The sequence below is a fragment of the Lytechinus pictus genome, chromosome 5 (genome assembly GCF_037042905.1).
Source record: "Lytechinus pictus isolate F3 Inbred chromosome 5, Lp3.0, whole genome shotgun sequence".
Lineage (NCBI taxonomy): Eukaryota > Metazoa > Echinodermata > Echinoidea > Temnopleuroida > Toxopneustidae > Lytechinus > Lytechinus pictus.
The window spans coordinates 40,068,673-40,087,110 of NC_087249.1; the positions used below are offsets into that span (position 1 = coordinate 40,068,673).

Sequence of the window (18,438 nt, forward strand, 5' to 3'; positions counted from 1 at the left end):
ACACATTGGATAAAAAATGCAATTCAAGGTAAAATAAAGTAGTTTAAATGGTATGTACATGCATATCGAATAGAAAAAGTATTGAAATTAGGTATAGCTGTAAAAAACCATAAAGGTCTTGTCAAGACAGCTCCCTTAATAACATAAGATTTGATCAATTAATAAAAGCGGAGAACAATTCCGTAAATATTCAGTAAATAAAAATGAATTGCGTCTTGCACCAAGACAAACCCAGAACAAACATACATGTAAAGGGTAGAAGAGAATGAAAAGCAGAGGGGGGGGGGGATTGAGAGTGGAAAGAAGACAATAAATCTGTTATAAAATGAAATTGAGGTTATACATGTAGGGAGTGAATTCCAGATTGTAGGAGCATGATGCCTACATGAATAAAAAGCAAATTCTGTATTCACATTCCATCTGTGGTATTGATTCCTGTTTCTAGTATTATAAGTATGAATTAAAACAGGTGCTTCATCTTGTGCAAACCAGATTCTTTTGACGCTCCCATCATGACGAGTGAAGAGCTGATCAAAGCCTGGAAACAATCTCAAAATCAAAGAAAATGGCCCTATCAATGATCCATTACCACAAAGCCCTTCCCAGACGGAAACCTCACTGTAAGTGGGGAAGGTGGATGAAGAATGGGTGCACATTCTCGTACATTGTGGTTGTTCACATTGCTCTTCATGAAGAATGATGCTTAATCTGGGCATGTCTGCTACTAACAGTTGACGTCAGATGCGCATCTTGTATGGAAACCATTGAACATCCAATTGGATTATTTGATAGTATGGTGCCTTAGTCAAACTCTGTTTCTTCTGGACGATACTTGTTGACTTGCATGTAACGGTGGCATGTTATCCTCTCTTCAAACCAAACTTCGTCTCCCAGAGCGTCCCTTGTTGAGGTTTAGGCTTGTGCCTCACGTTGGTACTTCATAACATTCTTCTGTATGTGTGTATTTGAGTTTTGTCAGACGTGTATCAATCAGATATGATTATTTACGTCTGGGACCGACCTTTAACGTCACCATCCGAAAGACGTGACCAGGGCTCGAACCTCGAACCTCTGAATCAATTTGTAACTTCCCCGCATAGCTTGGATTACAGGCGCACGCCACAACGCCCAGTTGTATGGTAGACATTGACGGTACATTTCCCTCTAGCAAATAATCTTGGGAAGCCTGAGCGACTTGCAGGCTTATGCAGTTCCATATGATGACCATGAAAACTTGCGGCCATGTTGTAAGCTGCATGGTCATGCAAGCAAGCGAAAACCTCATGTTTAAGTCTTTAGTCGCTCTCATTCAAACATTTGATGTAATTACTATTAAAAAGAGCATAAAAGAAAGATGATGAACCATCTCTTAAGAAAGATTTTAGCATTCTCAAGAATCTTGACCGCTAATTATACGCAAATCAGATTTGACACTAAAACTTTATATTCTTCTAGTTCATCGATGCGTGAATATTTCATATTGTATCATGTGTCAAAAGAAAGAAGGAATTGTCAAACTTTGTTTTGCTGCCAATTATACATATAAAGATCTGGGGAGCGTTTCATGAAAGTACTTGTTGGATATTTCATCCGACAAGTTCTGTTTTATCTGACAGTTACCATAGTAACAGTGTTTCTAAGCCAATCAACATCAAGGAGACTTGTCAGATCTGACAACTTGTCCGACAGAAATGTTGATGAAACACTCCCCAGGGCGCCCGCTAATGTCGAGCCCTGCATTTGGCAGAATAACCTCCAACTTCTACCAAAAGTTTCAGTGAATCAACTCTAACCAAGATTATATCATGACTCACCAATGCCTTCATCTCTCCTATTCAGGCGTATCCCTTCAAGGCAAAAGTAAGGCATCCCTTGGAGTATACGAGACAGTACCCTCATCTGAGGTCAAGGACACCTGTCAACGGCGCCCTCACAAGGGTACGGAGTGCTGCGACACTTGCCGTTCACAATTTCTTCCAAGACGAGGGATTCATCAATGTCCATACTCCGGTGCTGACCTCGAGTGACTGCGAAGGTGGAGGGAATATCTTCCGAGTCCAGGTGAGTTCCGAGAGCCAATTCTCTCAAGGCCATTTCAGTGCTTAAACACCGTGGCTTATGTTGGCTAATATACCTAGTCCCAACTGTCACAATTCCGTCATGATTAAAATGGTATTCTTTATCGTGGAGTAATCGTAGGGATCATATCAGATCAGTCATTGCAATTGTATTGATCGACAAATTTTTTTCAACTGTTCAAATTTTTTCGTGATCAGTTTAAAGGCCAACCGTGGCGTTTGTAACGGATCGCATGAAAGTGGAAACGAGGTATAAACTAGGAGGGCCCTTCTCATGATCCAAACTATTGTGATAAGCTCAATATTTAATGGGGCTTTATTTTTGGGGAAAATATTTGGAGAAAATAACTACAAATTTTCACTTCCTGACAACCTTACAAACATGTAGAAAAATAATTGAAGAGCAACGAACTTGTGAAAATACTGTCATGAATTTCTTATTTTGAAGCAAAATCATGAAATATTAGGTTCATATGTTCAAATGAATTGCATGTACAGTCATGAGGTACAAGGATGTTTGTTGGATTTTGTAACGAGTCTGGTACACAAGAATATGTGTCTGAACCAGTACCTGTATTTCGTTGGAGTCGAACGGATGGGGCAAACTTGCTTTTCTTGATATCAAAAGTACTTATGAAACTCATAAATGTAAAAATTAAAATCCATGCTGATCTTCCCGCTTATCGGTTGTTGGGACCTGAGAGGTTTACACTAGTATTTATATTGTTGGGTTTATGAATATTGTTTATATTTGATTCTTGCCTTATCAAGCCTTCAGATGATGTAAAGGAATATAGTGATGATTTCTTTGGAACTCCTGTATACCTTCAAGTGTCTGGACAACTTCAGCTGGAAACAATAGCATGGTATGGCTCACTTAAATTCAAACTTGTGCATTATTTGTTTTATTAATAAAACCCTTCCAGACTATATAATGAAATGCTACGCTACCCAGGTGAGGTGAATAGGTACCTAGCATGATTAATCTTATGGATGCACTGAGGACTGGAATTAGTAGCAGTTCTAGCTGAAGGCGAGGTAATGATGATTGCGCTTTGTATCCTATGGGAGAGTGCTATATAAATCCAGCTTTAACTGTAGATGAATTCCTTGCTAAATGACATCGTAAGTTCCAACCCCTATTCTATATCTCTATGAGGTGTTGTGGTTAAAGTGGTTCGGACTTAAGTTTTCTTTCAGAGGAACGTACTAGGTTCAATTCCAAGCCATGGCAGTATTTCCTTTCACAAGAAATCTATTCATTGTACTGCACTCAACCCAGGTCAGTTACATGGATCTTTTTCCATGAAATGCGAAAGGGCATAACATACGCTCAGATGCTAAATTCTGGCCAAAATGCAGTATTCAATATTAAGAGCTCTTAGACACTCCTGATAAAGCAAGTGATATATTAAAGTAAATGTAATTTGCGTCATCATTTGACTTTCGTGAAATGTGATGATATTTAAGTGTGTTCTGCATCAAAAGGTTCCTCATTTTCGTTTCGGTTTCTTTTCCGTTTAGTTCTCATACAAAGGCCTACACGTTTGGTCCAACGTTCCGGGCAGAGAACTCAAGGACAAGACGTCACTTAGCAGAATTCTATATGGTTGAAGGAGAGCTTGCTTTTACTAAATCATTACAAGATATCACTAAGGTAATTTTCTTCTTTTTTTTCTAAATTCTGGAGGTTTGTTACTACGTCTGATAATTTGCTCTAATTCTCAGATTGTCTAATACAATTAATAATAATAGCTGGATTTATAAAGCACTTTTTGCCTGAGGATACAAAGCGCTGCTATTATTACCTCATCTTTAGCTGCGCTGCCTATATAAGTGCTCAGGCTTTCAGGAAATTTCTTCCAACGGGGTACCCATTCACCTCACCTGGGTTGAGTGCAGCACAATGTGGGTAAATTTCTTGCTGAAGGAAACTACGCCATGGCTTGGAATCAAACCCATGCTCCTTAATATTGAGAAACGAGAGTCACAACCTCTAGACGACGATGCCCCCACAACAAATTATGGCTAAAACTACTTGGTCTCTTTATCAATTTTGTCTAATTACCATTTTGTCCCACAAACACTTGGTCATTTCAGTGGCTTACAACAGTTGTCAGTGAAATATCACCATTTCGTGAAATGTTCCCCATATTTTGGCGATGTCCTTCTCTCTGTAGACTTGCCAACACAATGATATCTCAAGAACCGATTGGCATTTTTTCATATAACTTTAAAGCTGCATTCAATATGGACGACTTACAATCTGATTAATGTTTCATATTATTTGCACGTAACAATTTCACAAGCTAACAAAAATAATATGGAAAGAGATGTTACATGTGAAAACAATTTCTCAAAATCTTCAGAAAATTGCCAGCTTTTCAATGAATTTGTATGTAGCTAAGTCTAATACATGCGATGCTGTAGTATCTGAGTCTCCTGTTGAGTCTTCTTCCAGTAACTGGAAAACTTAGGGTGTGTTCAATGTCGGTCTCCAAATTTAAATGGCAGCATAAAACATGATTGAAAACGTAATTACAAAAACGCTGATATAATGAGAAGCAACGGGTGTGTTCAATGTCCTCCATTCATGGTCATTAAAATATACATCTTTCAAATCATGATTCGGAGGAAAATTTAAACTTTGAAAAAGATGTGTTTGATTTTACAACCTTCAGCATTGCGAATGCGACATTGAACACGATTGAGTTTTGAAGCATCTTTATTTTGCTATCACAGTGGAAGCCTACATAAGCAGATGCCAGAATTGACATATCTTGTGATGGGTCAAACTGCACACTAAAGCTGCGCTAACGAAAGCGGGAAATTTAAAGACAATAGACAAATAATCAGCTTTCTATTTTTGACACTGAACAGTGCACTGCTGATTGTATTCTGTGTATTGTAATTGAGTTCTCAATCATGATTCATGCTGCTTTTGTATTTGAGAATAGACATTGAATACACCCTTAGATCTGTCTTGTTTCTTGAGCCAGTGGGTATTTTTTTTTTCTTCTCACACATCCAAACCATCAAAGTCTACTTATTCTCATAACCTGTTTTACTCTCAATAGGCCCCATTGCTTCATTATCTTATGAACATTACTCCTTGTTGTTGCAGGTCATGGAAGACTTTGTGAAATCAATTGCCAATAACGTCTACACAAAGAGCGCAGAGGATGTCCAATTTATTGGGGACAGAATCAATGAAGGAACAAAACATGCAGTGAGTTGGATTTTGGTTCAGTGAAAGACAGTGTTTCCACTTTTAAGGAAATTTACAGAATTTCAGGAAATACGGATCATTTTCAGGTAATTTTCGGGAAATTGAAAAAATTCCAGGAAATTCCGGGAAAACAGAAAACTACAATTAAACATAGCAACTTTCAATATTCATGTTATATTTAAAGAATTGTTTGCCTCATACGTAGCCCGCAGGCCGCTCGCATTTTGTAATTTAGTTGCTACTTTTAAAAAGTGCATTCAACAAAAAAGGTTAATTCCTTGATTTTGGTCACTTGGACCAAGTGTTATTATGCTATGTTTATGCCCGATTTTTGTTAAAAATAAAATTTGAAAATTCCAGGAAATGTCTATGAATTTCAGGAAGTTTGAGAGTCAGTTTCGGGAAATTTGTTTTGGATCTGTGGAAACACTGGTGAAAGATGTCATTCCACTTGCACTGCACAGGGACCATCTAGGGTCCTGTTTCGTAAGGACTTGTTTTAATAACAAATGTACAATTTCTATAACAAGTTTACCATCAGCCAATCAGATTGATGAATTTCAGTAGCTTTTAACTGTTTTTGCAAATTTGTAATTATAATAAGTAATGAAATGAACCACAGTTCTGGTAGGCTATAGTTAAATATTGAGATACATGTATGGACTCATCTGGAATTCCTTTCTAATTTTTGAGATCAATATCTATGTATTTATAATTAAGCCTGCATAGCTGGGAGGGGGCAATTAGGGCTTTCCCCATCAATATTTCACAATAAATCTGTAACATGAAAAGATTACCCCATAACAGCATGTGACTTTGTCTTTTGAAGTCCTGCGTTTACTGGGGCATGGGAAATTTACAAAGAATTACAAGATGACTGGAATACCAGTATGTTATTATTATTTTTTTAATTATTGTTATTGTTTAAGATTCCCAGTAGGGCTATTATTCTCCTCCTTTTCATTTACAGGAAGAAGTACAAACTGCATTGCAGAAACCATTTACAACGTAAGTATGAAGAATTTTAGATTGAATTGAATTGAATTTATTTTATCCAATTTTACATCACACAATATATAAAGTGGTGCTCAAAAGTTAGTGAAACCCACTAGAAAATAAACATATTTAAAGTGTTCAAGTTCTGCCATGTTTTAGATATTTAATGGTGAAGTCAGGTGATAAAATATTACAATCAATAAAGTTTGTTTCTCTGGGCTTGCCAAACATTGTAGTGTTGTTGTCTACATTCAGCACTCGGAAGTGCATTTTTGGTTTCGTTCTCTATCTTTTGAGCACAACTGTACACTTGGGGCCAAAAGTCTACATACACTTGGTGTAAGATTATTTGATTTAAATAGATTTCTACACCTTTTGGTGGACTCCGAGACGCATAGTGACAAGTTATAATTATTCATTTTTTTAAATAAAAATAAAACTATGCATAGAAAATCTGAGATGTAACTTCTGAAGGTTTCCATGGCAAAGAAGAATAGTGCAGTAGGTTTCACGGTACACCATGTATCTTTCTTAGGCTAGTGTTGGTCCTGAAAAGGACCACCCAATCTCGACGTTTCAACAAGTGTGTTCTTGTCGTCCTCAGGAGAATGAGATATTGAGCAGCCTGACTTAATGAGTAAATGTGCATATTGTTTAAAGTTTTGGTCACCCTTATTGCTATAATTTGACTTTTAGGACCTTGTGTAAATATCTCGATGCTACTCGGACACCATGCCCATGTTACAGCAGGATACTCTGTTTTTGTCTCGCCTGCATAGCAGAGCGAGACTATAGGCGCCGCTTTTCCGACGGCGGCAGCGGCGGTGTCAACATCAAATCTTAACCTAAGGTTAAGTTTTTGAAATGACATCATAACTTAGAAAGTATATGGACCTAGTTCATGAAACTTGGACATAGGTTAATCAAGTATTACTGAACATCCTGCCTGAGTTTCAGGTCACATGACCAAGGTCAAAGGTCATTTAGGGTTAATGAACTTAGACCATGTTGGGAGAATTATTTTTAAAATCTTAACCGAAGGTTAAGTTTTTGAAATGACATTATAACTTATAGTGAACATCCTGCCTGAGTTTCAGGTCACATGACCAAGGTCAAAGGTCATTTAGGGTCAATGAACTTTGGCCAAGTTGGGGGTATTTTTTTAATTACCATCATAACTTTGAAAATTTATGGATCTAGTTCATGAAACTTGGACATTAGTTTAATCAAGTACCACTGAACATCCTGTTCGAGTTTCAGGTCACGTGACCAAGGTCAAAGGTCATTTACGGTCAATAAACTTTGGTCAAGTTGGGGGTATTTGTTAAATTTCCATCCTAACTCTGAAAGTTTATGGATCTGGTTCATAAAACTTGGACATAAGAGTAATCAAGTATCACTGAACATCCTGTACGAGTTTCAGGTCACATGACCATGGTCAAAGGTCATAAAAGGTCAATGAACTTTGGCCGTGTTGGGGGTATTTGTTGAATTACCAACCTAACTCTGAAAGTTTATGGATCTAGTTCATAAAACTTGGGATATAAGAGTAATCAAGTGTCACTGAACATCCCCTGTGAGTTCAGGTCACAAAACCAAGGTCAAAGGTCAATTAAGGTCAATAAACTTAGGCCATGTTGGGGTAATTGTTGAATTGCCATCATAACTTTGAAAGTTTATTGATAGAGTGAATGAAATGTGGACATGGGTGTAGTTGACAAGTCTTAAGTCACCGTTTAAATGTCATTTATGGTCAATGAACGTGGTATTATGTCATTATATGAATGATTATTTTATAGTACTTTTCAAAGTTAGCACTGCTGCTATATTAAATCGCGTAATGCAGGCGAGACTGCCAGAGGCATTCCACTTGTTGCTCAATAAGTTCATAAAAATGAGTCTGAAAAGTGGAATACTTATAGTAATACTGATTTAGATTCAATTATATTATTGTTATGTTTGTTTGTTCTGGATGTGTTGAATCAGTGCATTATTACAGAATCATTAATTTGTAAGTTCTTTGTAACTTTTCTGTGACCCTTCCACTATTCTTGTAAATATTCTCACTTATGTTATAATGTAATTTATTTGAAATAATACATACAGTATTTCTTTATTTGTGTGTTTTTATGAAAGTGTTGTTAATTAAATTTTCAATTTAAATTTCTCGTACAGACTCTCGTATACAGAAGCCATCTCAGTATTAGACAGACATAAAGATCAATTTGAATACACACCTTCAGTAAGTAGATATGCCTTCTATCATACAAGGGAATGCCCACCCCAACAAAAAAGGTTGATATGGAATGAAAGAGGAAAATCAAGCAAGCTTAATGCTGAAAATTTCATTAAAATCTTATGTAAAAATAAGAAAGCTATGATATTTTCAAGTTTCGATATTCCATCTACATGTATGTTAGTGAGGGAAGTGATGACATTACCCACTCATTATTCCCTTTTTAATGTCTATATTTAATATCAAATATTTTACTTTCCTCATTATAAAGTAAAATAAAGCTTGAATCTTAGTCTGAAAATCTAACTTTGTATGTTATTTTTATGCCTCCACCTACTGCATGTGGTGCCAGAGGCATTGGCCCAAATTCACAAAGGGTGTTTTGAGAACCATTGGTTGAACCCATGGTTTATGCAGATTTCCTGTCTAAATTGCCACTCTCCACCCAGGTGTAGTGAATGGTTACCCGATCGGGGTAGCCAGGGTAATAATATGCAGCGCTTAGAAACATAGTATTAAGCGCTATATAAATGTTACATGTTATTAATAATAATTACGCTTTGATAATTTACCACGGAAAAATAAAAAATCCAATGCTGATGCGCGCTTGTGTCACAATGCGCCAGATTGATGCCTGTTGCCATGGTTGAGCATGCTATTTTATTCATGAGTCTGCTGTTTTAAACAGTGGACTCATTAAATCAAACAGTGGACTCAACCATGGCAAAAAGTTCATATCTAGAAATGGTGGAGGTATAAATTTTTACTGTGTAGTTGAGAATCCATGTAGTTTATCTCAGACTTTGGAAGGGCAGAAGCATTAGTCTACTTTATTTCCATCATTGTTTCCTTGTATTCTTGTATCAACTCCTTAAAAATTGAACAGGTTTGTGCAATTATTTATCTCAGATTTTAGAAGGGCAGAGATATTAATCTATTTTTCATCATTGTATTCTTGTTTCCTTCTATCAAAATCTTTGAAAGTTCAAAAGGTTTGTGCAATTATTTATCTCAGATTTTAGAAGGGCAGAGGCATTAATCAATTTTTCTTTCATTTATGCTTTTTGCTTTATACTTAACAGTGGGGCATTGACCTGCAGTCAGAACACGAGGCCTTCTTGGTTCGTCACTGTGGGAACATCCCTGTCTTTGTAGTGGACTACCCGCAGGAAATCAAACCATTCTATGCTAGGCTGAATAGCGATGACAAAACGGTGAGTAGCTGGTTTGACATATTTCAATAACACATAGCTAAAATCAGATAACATCAATTCATTTAAAAAATGGCAAACTTCAAGTTCTATCTTGTCCACCCCAACAAAAAGTTAGGCTGAATATTCATGAAAATTGGATGTAATAAATTAGAAATTAAAACAGTTGTATGCTCATCCTGGTCAGTATGCAAATGAGGGAACTAATGACAATGCTCATTTCATCAGTTTCTTATGTATTATACAAAATATCTCAATTTTCTCCACATTATAATGTGAAACAATACTAGTAATTGACTTTTCCTTGAATGTGTGGAATTGTCATTGTAATCTATTTTGATTTGATGAAAAGTGTATCTCTTGTCAAATCCGCAAAAAAATGAATGACGTATAATTTAAAGAACAAAATATCAAAGAAAAGTGAATGGGCACTATCATTTACTCTCCTATTTGCATTTCACTGTTTTGTGCAAAATAAGTGAAATTATAAGATATCATAACTTTCTTATTTTGCATCCAATTTTGATGAAATTTCCAGTGTTTATGCTTGTTTGACTTTTCTCTTTTTAGTCAAATCATAATTTCGTATTGGGGTGGGCTTGGCCTCTAATGGAATATGCATTCCTCTCAGAGGCTGAGTAGAAGAGTACTGTCTCACAAAGAGTTGCGATTGATCCAATTAATATCAATTAGTGAAATCCATCAATTTCATGATTTCATAGAAAATGTAAACAATGTCCCTTTGTTAGTGAGAAGGAGCAAAGTGATTTGTCAAGACATTGGTGCTTGTAGAAGTATATTTATTTATTTTTATTTATTTATTACATCTTATTTTACCAGGATGACTCTGTCAGTGGTTCAAACACTGTTATACTTAGAGGCCCTGTTTAGAATCATGTTTAGAAAATATTTCTAAACATACATCATGTTTAGAAAATATTTTGAACTGACATGCATTTTAGATGTTGGGGTCTCTGACTCTCCATATTTGTGATCAGTTGGATCAATTGTAGCTTTTGGAAGAAGGGGGCCCGGGGATACAATGCAGTTTATGATGAGTACAATGCCTGGTAATCTCAACCTCAAGGTGGGGCCCTTTTCATAAAACCTGTTACAAAAACAAATTTGCAATTTGGGGGAGGGGGTGATTCAACCGCCCTTTGAGATTTCGGCCACTGATTGTGCTGTGAAAATTTGTAAAATTGTGTGCGATGTAATTTACAAGGATGTATAGTTACTTTTTCCAAAATAATAAGATTTTATTTTATATGAAATTTGTGTTTAACTTGATGGTTTATTGTTTACCCTAGGCAGCGGCTGTAGATCTGTTGGTTCCGAGAGTAGGCGAGTTGATCGGTGGTAGCTTGAGAGAGGAACGTCTTGATGAACTCCAGCATAGAATAAAGCACCTGGGACTACAGGATTCTGATTACCAATGGTATGTAGAGCAAGACCCTAGTTCCAGCAACATTGAAGCTAAACCCTGCTCACACCTTTGGGCAATTCCATAAAATATGTATGTCCGACCCCCTACATGTATATGTAGGACTTTCATGAAATTTCCTGTTTCCGATTTCTAGTTCTTTTGACAGTCTTTAATGCTGTCAAATAACCATGACCTGGTCAGTTTATGAAGTGAAGTAAAACTTGAGAAAAATGGGGGTCGGACATACAAAAAGGGTGATCATTTTTATGGAATTGCCCCTTTGCGTTTTAAGCTGTGTATTGTTGCGCAAGCCTCGCCCAAATAGCAATAGGCAGCCCAACGCAGCGAAGGCCGTGTTTATGCTTCCACTTTTCAGGCCAGAATCAGCGTTTCCAAACTTGATTAGTCCAAAACACGGTAGCGTCCATGCTTACTTTCATTTAAACGCTGTTTCAAAACGCTGATCGTAAACTCACAAAAAGGTGCGTTTGTAAACGTCGTTTGACCAGAATCAGGCTTTCTGGGGAAGTATAAACAGAACCACGATCGTAAACGTGTTTAAATGACGTCATTTGGTGCATGCTTCCGGTGAGATGAAAATCCGCGGGCAAATACAGTCGCATAATCGCATTGCTCCATGGCCGCATGTTACCTCCACGGAATTACCTCTCATCTCCCTTGTTACATTTGCATGTGTGATAATTGATTTAAGTACTATCATTAGTATTACTCTTCCAATTTGTCATCACGATGAATGTTGAGGGATTTACAAAAAAAAAACCTGGAACATGAGTTATAATGAGGAAACATCGCCAGATGCCCATAAACAAATAGATGTTTTATTATTTTATTATGTATACTTTAATATTCTTAATTTTTTCTCACTATTATCCTCACCATGGTGGAAAATATATGGCTATGTCAAGTAGCTCCATGCAATGAATAAAATATCGGAAATTGTTCGATGTTTAAATAACATGTAGTCAACGTACCTTCCCCTAACAACTCTCGGGAAAAAAAAATTTCGAAAAAGAGCGCGCCCAATTTGACCTCGCTTTCCTGCTCAACGAAAATTATGATGCGAAGCCAGCTGGAGTTCGTGATTTCGCCTCTGAAAAGTGAAGCATAAACAGCACTCCCAGAACCACGTTTACGATCGGCGTTTTGAATCGACGTTTGAAAACGCTGATTCTGTCCTCGCAATGGAAGCATAAACACACCCTTACTATGCAACAAAGTATTCAATTGCAATCACACTTTTTTGAGCTAAAGCGAGGTAAAAAGAGGTAAATCAAGCAGTAACGCTGCGCTGGCCTATAGGTAAGCTAATCGCTGTTGCTTGTTGTCACTTGACTTTGCTCATGTGAAATTTGGTTGTGTTTGAAAAAAAAATTAGCTACTAAGCTAGAATGCAAGGCCTCTGTGTTATCCTGCATGTTGACCTCGTATTAGCTCATCTTAATTGCGTTATGTTGCCCTTGGCAGATTTCCTGTATAAATTACGCTTTATTTTTACCGCATGTACTGAAAATTGTCCAATACTGCTGCGAGCTTTTGTCACAGTGTGCCAAATTGACGCCTGTTACCAAGGTTATGCACGGTATTTTATTGATGAATAAAATTGCGTGCTCACCATGGGAACAGGCGTAGATTTGAAGTACTGTGGCAAAAGCGTGCATCACCATTGGACATTTTTTCAATATACGCGGTAAATTGAGCATAATTTATACAGGAAATTTGCATATAACCATGGGTTCAACCGATGGTTTTCAAAACCACCTTTGTGAATTCATGCCTTAATTTTTAAAAGCTCTTCCGGGTAAATTGCCACTTGGTATACACCCACTTTGTCTACTTTCTATTTGGTCTCATCCTAGATGGTCCAGCAATATTCCATTTGGTCTACAACCAGTTATATCTACTGCCCTCTTATTGCCTCCTAGTGCATTTACCATGAGTCTAGTTCACATTTACGCTCCTCTACCTCTTTCATCCATAACCCACTTAGTCTAAAAAAACAGTCTGTCTACCTGTATATAATAAGATAAACTGCTAATTAACCAAATTTTCATTTGACAAAGTGCAAAAAAAGTAGGTAAACGGAGTAGAAATATGACCATCTGGAACAGTTAGATTTAGTGAGTATTAGACCAAGCGATAGTTTTATCAAGTGGCAATTAGACCAATTTGTTAGTAGATCGATTGGATTTAGCCTATGTTGTGTTAATAAATAATAATGTGACTTATAAAACACCAAATCCACTCTGTAGACTGCTCAAGGCACATAAAGAGCTAAGAGTTAAATAAAAGAGTTTTCAGAAGATTTTTTAAAGTCTCGACAGAGGCACATGTTTTTATGTCTTCAGGAAGGCTCTTCCACAAAGTGGGGCATGCATAAGCAAATGATCTTTCCTCTCAAGTTTTTGAAACTTTTGTGAATGAAATCAAAGACCTGCTTGGTCTGTAGTAATTGATAAATTATAGACTGTATTGTGGTGCTGATCCAAGAATACTATGAAAAGCAAGCAACAAAATCTGAAACTTAATCTGATTTTTGATAGGGAGCCAGTGCAGCGAATTCAAGATGGGTGTGATATGACCGCGTTTATTTGACAAAGTAACGATGCGAGCAGCTGCATTCTGAAGCTTATATAACTGAGCCTGCGGTAAATTGAACAAAAGGGCAGTACAGAAATCAAGGCGGGAGGAAATCAAGGAATGTACTATCTTTTCGGTCGCAGACTTAGATAAATATTTCCTGATAAAACCTAGGTTACGTAGATGGTACCGAACTTATCTACAGATATTTGAGATTTGGGAAGACATTGTCATATGTGAATCAAAAGTTACTCCAAGATTACAGCAAGTCTGAGACAAATGAATTGTGTGGCCAGAAAATGAAATGGAATCAACATCAATTTTGTTGGACTCTCTTAGATGTAGACCAATTGCTTGAAGACCAAGTAGGTATAAAGCTCTCCCCAAACCTTCACTGCCACAACACCACTAAGAGCCTGCCTCACACTACACTATCCAAAATGACTCAAAGCACTTTGCATTAAATCGGAAAATTCCAAGAAGTAAACTTATTTTAGTTTTTAAGTTTAGCATATTGCCATTAAGAAAACTAAAATAAAAATTCTGCTTTGCTGCAAGCTTTGTGGTCGGAATTAAGTCCACATTGTCTTTAAGTGGCAGCAAGTTTGGAATCGACTTTGTTTTAATTCTTAGAGGGAAGCTCAAACTACACTGGAATTTTGATTTCGGTATTAATAGATTATTTAGAACTTTGATCGTAAAGATTTTATAGGCTGGTGGCAAGGAATTTAGAAATGAATTTTTGTTTTAATTCTTACAGGGAGGCACGGACTATACTGGAATTTTGATTTCGGTATTAATAGATTATTTAGAACTTTGATCGTAAAGATTTTATAGGCTGGTGGCAAGGAATTTAGAAATGAATTTTTGTTTTAATTCTTACAGGGAGGCTCGAACTATACTGGAATTTCGATTTCAGTAATCATAAATTATTCAGAACTTTGATCGTGAAGATTTTATGGGTTGGAATTTTCATACCAAGTGTTATTGCAATGTGCAGTGTGCACCTGATTAAAAAATTAAATACCTGTTTTTGTTTCTTCAGGTATCTGGATTTAAGACGCTTTGGAACAGTTCCCCACGGTGGCTTTGGACTTGGGTTTGAGCGCCTGCTGCAGTACTTACTTGGTGTGGACCATATACGAGATGTCATTCCCTTCCCACGATTCCCTGGCTCCTGCCCTCTCTGATGGTAGCTCCACGCAGCTGTCAAACTTCGATATGGGGAAGTCTTCCGATCGTGGTGTAATGGTGCTGATTTTACCCGACTGCTAAGAAAGGATGATGAACGTCTGCTAGCAACCAGAGGACAGATGACTTTGCATCCTTGCAGAGGGACTTAGACATGAGGATCAAGGAAACCAGGAAGGGGAGGTGTTTCACAAATATTTAAGTGTGACTTAATTGTTAGGTGCGCAGACATGCCCCCCCCCTTCATACAAATATTGTGGAAATTCAAAGGTCTTTGCCTTCAGACTACTAAAGGCTTTGAAGAAGTTAGTGCAATATTATACAAATAATGCCCGGCTCAGAGTGCGTTGGGTCAGCATGCGATAACCTATTGTCTGGAAACCATACATTTATGTCAATGGGTCTTCATCATCATTGCCCCATTGTGGCCTTGGATTATCACAGTTTTAAGGATAAATGAAAAAGAAATAATTTTACATTTCAAAGTCGGAAAGGCAACAGTCCTCTGATAATGCATTGCGTTATGCAGGCAAAATTATCTAATTAACATGGGATATTTCTGTCATATTAATCAAATTAAATCTACCAAGAGTCATCTATTTGTATTATCCAATATGGGACTTAATGCGCATTTGCTACTCATGAACCATTTTTATTATGTTTTATGTTGACTTTTGTGTAGTTTTAAGGAGCAGGTCCAAGCTATTAACTCTGTGCTTACAGTTAACAGTATCTGAATTATCAATTGTTTTATTAGTAGATGCAAACTCTATAAGGCATGGTTACTAGGAGTCAAAACAATGACTTGAGCATTGGGTTCGAAATGATTTGCAAGTATTGTGAGGCTTAGAATTATGATCATTTAGAAATTGGGGTGAGTATTTTAGTCCAGGATAGAAGGGGTCGAACCTTGTTTTTTTATATATACAATGTTTTTTTATGGTTTCTTGTCAATTCGAGGGTGCTGATTCCGAATCTGAATGATGCCACTCGTGTAACCTTGAGCATTTTCTGCAAATTGGCAAAATCCAATATGGCCGCCAAAATATTCAAATTACCCATGAAAATCATAAAATTGTCCACACATTGGCTTTAAAGTACATGCAATTGTGCTGCCGGAGTGAAATAATATCTTAAAAAATGATTTTTGTCAAAATATTCATTTTCTTGATATCAAAATGGCCGCCACCATAGACCCCTGTACAATATGAATGGGGAAAATTAATTTTTACAAAATTGAGCACTGAAATGCAAGTAATTATGATCTATGCAGAGCTGCCAAATAGTACGATTTTGTCGTATTCCGTACGATTTTTCACTTGAAATACGACACTAGGATTTTTATAGATAAAATACGATTTTTTGAAAATATAGCTATGGCAAGGCTCGACATTACAGAAATACACCTCGGGCAATCATTAATGAAAAATGTTAAGTTTTGGTGGCCCGAATCGGGCAACCAATAATTTTCAAAGTAGCGCAATTTTTCCTCCGACTTTTCACGCATTTATCAACTTTATACAGTTCAAATTGCAACCAATTCATCATGCGCCCTTTTTGTTGATCTACACACAAATACACACACACATGACAGTACATAGCCTTACCGCTATAGCATACAGTAGCTATTATCCTGCCGGCCGGCTGGCGTGAGCTTTGCATGAAACCACAGCAGCTACATGTAGCTATCTGTGCGCTAGCAGCTTATTCAGATTCGGGGAGCTACGATACGAAATGTTGCTGCTAAGAAATCTTCCACAGAACTTTGAAAATCTATGTCAAAGTCACATTTTACACCAATGAAATGCCCTTCTACAGTCCAGATTACTCAAATCTGGTGTAAACTGATTATCTGCAAGCATTAAAAACAGGAATTATGACCTCTCTTTTGACTCAAAAAGACCGATTTCCAAATGTGTTAATACACATAAAAACACAGGTGAGTACATCACAGTCCCACATGTGCATTTGTATGTATGTTGATACTTGGTTTCTTTCGAAGCTGCGTCTTTTCTAGCAAAAAATAAGCAGACAGTTTCTTTCTTTTTTGTTTATAAATGACTTCTTAAATCACTCTTCATAAAGAAAATACTTTGGGAAGGCATTTCATTGATATGAAATGTGAATTTTTCAAACATTTTGGCAAAAAAAAAGTAAAGGACTTTTCTCACACCTTTTTTCCAGATATAACTTTTACAGTTTTTTTTTTTTTTTTTTTTTTTTTTGACAGTGGTTAAACCATATACCCCTTCCCATTGAATATGCCTGATTAAAGAATATGTTTCTACTAAAAAAATAATAATACAAACGAAATAAAGGTTATAAAAATAGAAATGTGTCATCCCCAAAAGGTGAGTGAAAATTATTTGCTCAATTGGCTTAAACTGTTGCTACATACAGCTGTTAAAAAATATTTGTAATGGCTTCTCATTTTTTCCCCCTTCACCATTTTTATTAATTTGTTTTATTAATTTTTTTTAAATTTTCTTTTGTTTCTTTTTTTTCTTTAATTTTTCTTTTTTACTTTTTTACTTTTTTTCCTGTTCTGTTTTGGTGGGGCCACCAAACTTTAATATTGGGCCACCAACAAAAATAATTTGAAGGTTTTGGTGGCCCGAACGGGCCACCACCAAACGGGCCACCACCAAAAAAGTTAATGTGGAACCTTGCCTGTCGGATGTAAAAATTACAGTGAGCACAACAAAATAATGAGATGTATAGTAGGAAAGTACACGACGGGTATGAATAGGATTTTTTGCCTAAAAATAGGATTTTTGGGGTGAAATAATAGGATTTTTGGTCAAGTGTGGTTGGCAGCTCTGTCTATGAGTGAAGCAATGTCTGTAAACATGATTGCTAACGATATATATCATTTGTTATATCAGTTATGTGATAAATCCTGTATTTTGATATTCAAAATGGCCTTCAAAAGCCCTAACACTACTATGTACAATGTGAATGGTGACACAAAAAAATCACAAGAGTGAGCACTAAAATGCATTTTGTTGAGATAAACGAGTGGAATACTGACTAAAAACATTATTGTTAACGAAATTTATTTTTTAACATGCCATGTATGTGATAAACCCTGTATTTTGATATTTAATATGACCGCCAAAGGCCCTAAAATTATGATCTACGATGTGAGAGAGGACAAAAACAATCACAAGGTGAGCACTAAAACGTATTTTTTTGTGGTAAATTAGTGGAATACTGTCTTCAAATATAATTTGCAACGAAATATATTATTCGGGTTTCATATTTGTGTTAAATATTGTATTTTGACTTTCAAAATGGCCGCCAAAAGACATTGACTGTATTATGTACAATCGATCTGGGAAACCAATTTTCACATGAGTCAGCATCATAACATTACGTCAAACCCCCGTTTGGAGAAAGACCGCAGTTCAGATTGCAAACTGCGGTTCTATACCCCATTTTGCGTTTGTAAATCCCAAAATCATTTCCAAGCC

General features: G+C 36.6%; 1 protein-coding gene across 1 annotated transcript in view; it reads left to right on the forward strand.

Moving 5' to 3' along the window:
* LOC129261428 (asparaginyl-tRNA synthetase-like) overlaps positions 1-17,109 on the forward strand; it is a 46,543-nt gene extending 29,434 nt beyond the window's left edge. Inside the window, exons 4-12 of the mRNA XM_064099505.1 lie at positions 1,840-2,061; positions 2,850-2,944; positions 3,603-3,735; positions 5,203-5,307; positions 6,278-6,315; positions 8,479-8,545; positions 9,622-9,753; positions 11,061-11,188; positions 14,820-17,109. Of these exons, the coding sequence (XP_063955575.1) occupies positions 1,840-2,061; positions 2,850-2,944; positions 3,603-3,735; positions 5,203-5,307; positions 6,278-6,315; positions 8,479-8,545; positions 9,622-9,753; positions 11,061-11,188; positions 14,820-14,964 (1,065 nt within the window). The 3' untranslated portion in view covers positions 14,965-17,109. The remainder of the gene's footprint in view (positions 1-1,839; positions 2,062-2,849; positions 2,945-3,602; positions 3,736-5,202; positions 5,308-6,277; positions 6,316-8,478; positions 8,546-9,621; positions 9,754-11,060; positions 11,189-14,819) is intronic.
* Positions 17,110-18,438: the final 1,329 nt, after the last annotated feature.